At 53.1% G+C, this 4,415-nt stretch overlaps 1 protein-coding gene across 1 annotated transcript in view; it reads left to right on the top strand.

Moving 5' to 3' along the window:
* Window positions 1–4,415, top strand: part of LOC108302183 (katanin-interacting protein) — a 110,241-nt gene that overhangs the window by 83,547 nt on the left and 22,279 nt on the right. The window contains exon 13 of the mRNA XM_037737566.1: window positions 447–525. Within this exon, the coding sequence (XP_037593494.1) occupies window positions 447–525 (79 nt within the window). The remainder of the gene's footprint in view (window positions 1–446; window positions 526–4,415) is intronic.

The raw sequence follows: 4,415 nt of genomic DNA, 5'->3' as shown, positions 1-4,415 counted from the left end.
CTTTCCTCCTTCCCTCCCTCCTTCCCTCCCTCCTTCTCTCCCTCCTTCCCTCCCTCCCTCCTTTCCTTCCTTCCTTCCTTCCTCTCTTCCTTCTCTTCTTCCCTCCCTTTTCCTTTCCTTCTTTCCTTTCTTTCTTCCTCCAGCTCACCACACAAACATTTATTAGGTCCTTCCCTGTTGGAGGAAATCAAAACACCTTGGCTGTTAGCATCAGGCTCCTCCCCTGTTAGTGAGAGCTGCTGTCGAGGATGCAGACCCCAGAGGGTCAGGGTCTGCCTGTATCACTGGTCCCACAAGTTCCACAAAGGCAGAAAATCCAGGAAGGGACATAGGGACTTACCTGGGCACAGGGTGGGCAGTGGTGTCTGGAGGAACAGCCAGCCAGCTGTGTGGGTATCACTAAAACCACCCCCCTTTCCTCTGCTTCTCCTCCGACCCATGTGCAGGTCCCAGAGCTGGAGCTCCCATCCAGTCCCCTCGTCCCCCAAGTCACCACGCCAGAGCCAGGCATCTACCACGGAATCTGTGAGTACCTCTCCTGGAGTGGTGTCGGGTGGAAGGAGGATCTTCCAGGGTCAGGGGGAGTGGTGGCCACTTGGCACAGGGTTTCCCTGGACAGTTGGGCGGGTTGGACACTGCAGCAGGCCATGGGGCAAGTGGAGGCTGAAAGCAGCCTGCGCTCAGCTCCCTGGCCTTAGCAGGGCCGCCCCACTCCAGAGGAGGGGCATCTCTTTACATTTTGCCCTCCCTGAGGGGCATTTTTGCATTTTGCATGCAGACAGCCTATGTGTTAGCTATGACCCTGACCCAGAAAGCACAGAACAAGAGGACATAAGCACCTGAAGAGACCCACGGTGTCTCTTAGTGCAGTGCCTCAAGCTGTCCCTTCCACCTCCACCGAAGAGCAGATGCACGGGCAGAGAAAACCTGCAGCCACCCTGCCCCGGGGGTGGGCACGGACACACGGGCCCAGGGTACCAGGTCTTCTCAGAAAAAGTCGGAAATCTAGAGTCTTATGCGAAGTCTTCAGATTCTCAAATGTTGGTGATGACTTTTCTCCTGTCTTAAATATCACATGAGCCAAAGAAAACACATACTATGTATGTGGCCAGCCGGCTGCCAGTTGGTGACCTCTGAGCTAATCCCAGGGGGTTTCTGCTGGGCCTGTTCATCACCCTTCTTTTTCCGTGGACCCTTCCAGCCAGTCCCTCTCTTCATCCATGCGCATCCACGCCAGCTGTCCCCACCGTGGGCAATCTTGAGGCCCAAGGTCACTGCTGACTGTGACCCCTTCCTCCTGCGCCCTGCTAACCAGGTTCCTGGCAGCCTCGCTTTCTGCTCTCTCCTGCCAGTGAATGTGACCCAGTTCTACTCTATCTTCTGAGAACCAAAGATGTGATGCTGTCAGGCTTCCCTCTCTCCCCTCCCCCATCCTCATCCCCAAAATGAAGCTGGAGCCTCTCGGAATCCTGGTGTCAGCCCTTCCTGTTCTCCCCGTGCCATCTCGGGAGTCCACCCGCAGGCTTCTGTGCAAGCCACCGCTTCCGCCACAGACGCCTCCCTGCTCCATCTCTGCCTTTTGAAGACAGCCTGTCGCTGACTAGGTTCCCTAGGCACACTCCTAGATGGAGTTTACTGGGGTGTGCGCTTGTCAGGGAAGGGAGGGAGGCAGGACTGGGCAGAGGGAGAAGCTGGCCTGCGGTTCAGCCACTTTGAGGCCTTAGCCTTCTCCGTGGGGAGCTCGGAAGCTGGGATGGCCCTTTGGGGTCATCTTGAGTTGAGTGAGGGGCCATGTCCTTGTCTGTCTATATCAACATGGCACTGGCTCTGGGCTGCCCCTGGGGGGGGCGGGCATGGCTTTTTATTTTTTATTTTTATTTATTTATTTTGACACAGCCTTGCTCTGTCGCCCAGGCTGGAGTAGATTGGCATGATCTCAGCTTACTGCAACCTCTGCCTCCCTGGTTCAAAAGATTCTCCTGCCTCAGCCTCCCACGTAGCTGGGATTACAGGTGCCCGCCACCATGCCCGGCTAATTTTTATAGTTTTAGTAGGGACAGGGTCTCACCATGTTGATCAGGCCAGTCTCAAACTCCAGACCTCAGGTGATCCACCTACCTCAGCCTCCCAAAGTGCTGTGATTACACGCATGAGCCACTGTGCCCGGCCTGGCATGGCTTTTTGCAAGGAGACCTTCTTCAGCCAAGGGCAGTCACAAGCCAAGAGCCTCGGTGGTGAGCTGCCAGCCGTCAGCACTTCCAGCCACCAGAGGGCTAAGTCTTCGTTTGTGGGGGTGGGAAGTGGTGTCGGAGCTGTGCCCTAAGTGAGCTCCACATCCCCTCCCTTAAAGCCCTTCTGCAACCCATTCTCCTCCCCGGGAGTCTTCCCTGTCATCCCCTGGGAAAATTCATCTCTCCCTCACCGACTCCAAAAGCGCCGATGATCTCTTAGAAAGTGCCTTAGAGGAAAGTGCCTTATTTGGAATTCTCATAGCCCCTTGCATTCCAAAGCCCTCTCCCAATTACTTTGGAATAGCAGCAGTTTTAAAGGTCGACCGACCATTAGGCAAGAGCCTGGTTTGAGGCTGGGTTTCGTCTCCCAGCCAGACATGGTGGGCTTTCTCTGCCTTATCTTGATGGAATACTCCTCACTCTCTTTTCCTTGAGATGAGGCAGCCGAGGCTCAGAGAGATGGACTCACCTCCCTAAGGTCACACGGCCATATGGAAGCTAGGAGCGGAAGCAGAGGTGTTTGAATCCAGAGCCCACGCGCCCCCCACACTAGCAGATTGCCTTGGGGTTCTCACTGGGACACCACCTCGCATCAGAAGTCTCTGTGCAAGAGTTGGTGTCCCCGTGAAGCTGTGAGGTCCCAGAACACAGCCATTGTTTCTTACTCAATTTGGTTCTCCCCTAAGTCGGTCAGGACTCTTGTGTGTGTGCAGGGCATGAACAATGGAAATTTAATTCAAGCAGAGTGCAGCAGAAAAGGGAACTTACTGGCTTATGCAACTCAAAGTTAGGGGTCGTCAGCTTCCACAGAGCTGCGCTCGGTATGAAAATGATGCGATCAAGACCTGGTGTCTGTCTCCCTCTCCCTGCCTTCTTTTCGTCTCCCGCCGTTCTCCCCTTCGGCACCATTCACATGGCACGTCCTGGAACCTTCGTTTATGCCTCCTTTCTACCCAGCAGTTCCAGATGAAAGAGATCTTCTGTTTTCCTGAATCCCAATAGGTCCGACAACTATCCCAGAATTACGTCTCTGGGCCTAGCTTGAGTCCTATGCCCATTCTCTTTTGTGTTTATTTGTTTGCTTCTTCTTGTCGTTCTTTTGAGACCGGGTCTCACTCTGTGGCCCAGCTAGAGTGCAGTAGTGCAAACACAGCTCACTGCAGCCTCCAACTCCTGGCTCAAGAGATCCTCCCGCCTCAGCCTCCTGAGTAGCTGGGACTGTCGGTGTCCATTCATGTGTCCATTCTTAAGTCAGTCACTGTGGTTCACTATAGTGGGTAGGGTGGGAGGTGGGAGATGGAAAACACAGATTGGGCAGGCCTGGAGCATCAGACCCCAAAACAATGTGGACTGAGCGTAGGGTGGTTCTCTGGAGCAGGTCAGAGCGTGGTCACCAGAAGGAAAGCAGGAATGCTAGCCAGGCTGAAGCAGCCACTGTCCCCTTCATCTGATGATTTCCCCAAAGACGCTGTCTGTAAATGTCTTTCCTGCTGAACTTGGCTCCTGACCTTTCGCGGAGATGTTATTTCAGTGTCTTTGGAAACGTGGCCCTGGAGTAGAGCTCAAAGACCTTTTTACTGCAAGGCAAGTGTAATTTCTCTTCTCCTCTCGGTAGGAAGGCAGAAGAGCCTCTTAACCAAGCACCCTCTGTCTCTGTTTTGAGGCCTGTGATTTCTGAATCTCTTCTCTCTGAACCTTGGGCTTTTTCCTCACTGCATTCAGAATCCTCAACCCGCTTCACCACTCTGCAAGAACGGAGCACAGAGAGAGCTTTAATAAAGTGACCCGCGGGAGTGCGTCGGGGTTGGTAAATACGGCCAAACCTATTAATGTTTTGAAAGGGGATATATGACTTGCTAATTTGCAGATGACACTAATTTTGGCAGTTTTGCAAATATCAGCAGTGATGAATAAGAAAGGAGCTGAGAGGGTTGAAGCATGGGAGAGAAATAACAAAATTAATTTCCATTTATATAAATACTAATTGATACACCAGAGGAAAATGAATATGGAATGTTGGATATTAGCTGGAAAAGGAGAGTAATCACTTTCAGAGCAGCCCCAAATTAGATGGAATCGCAGTGCAGCTTGCCAGGCAAACAAAGAGATGGCAGGCTTGGGAGAGTCCGGGCCGCCATCTCTGCGTTGCCACAAAGGGAGGTGGCGTTTCTCCCTCACGCTGCT

Source organism: Cebus imitator, unplaced genomic scaffold (genome assembly GCF_001604975.1).
Source record: "Cebus imitator isolate Cc_AM_T3 unplaced genomic scaffold, Cebus_imitator-1.0 Scaffold39, whole genome shotgun sequence".
Lineage (NCBI taxonomy): Eukaryota > Metazoa > Chordata > Mammalia > Primates > Cebidae > Cebus > Cebus imitator.
Note: the sequence above shows the minus strand (reverse complement) of the source record. Positions and strands in the feature narration are given on the sequence as shown.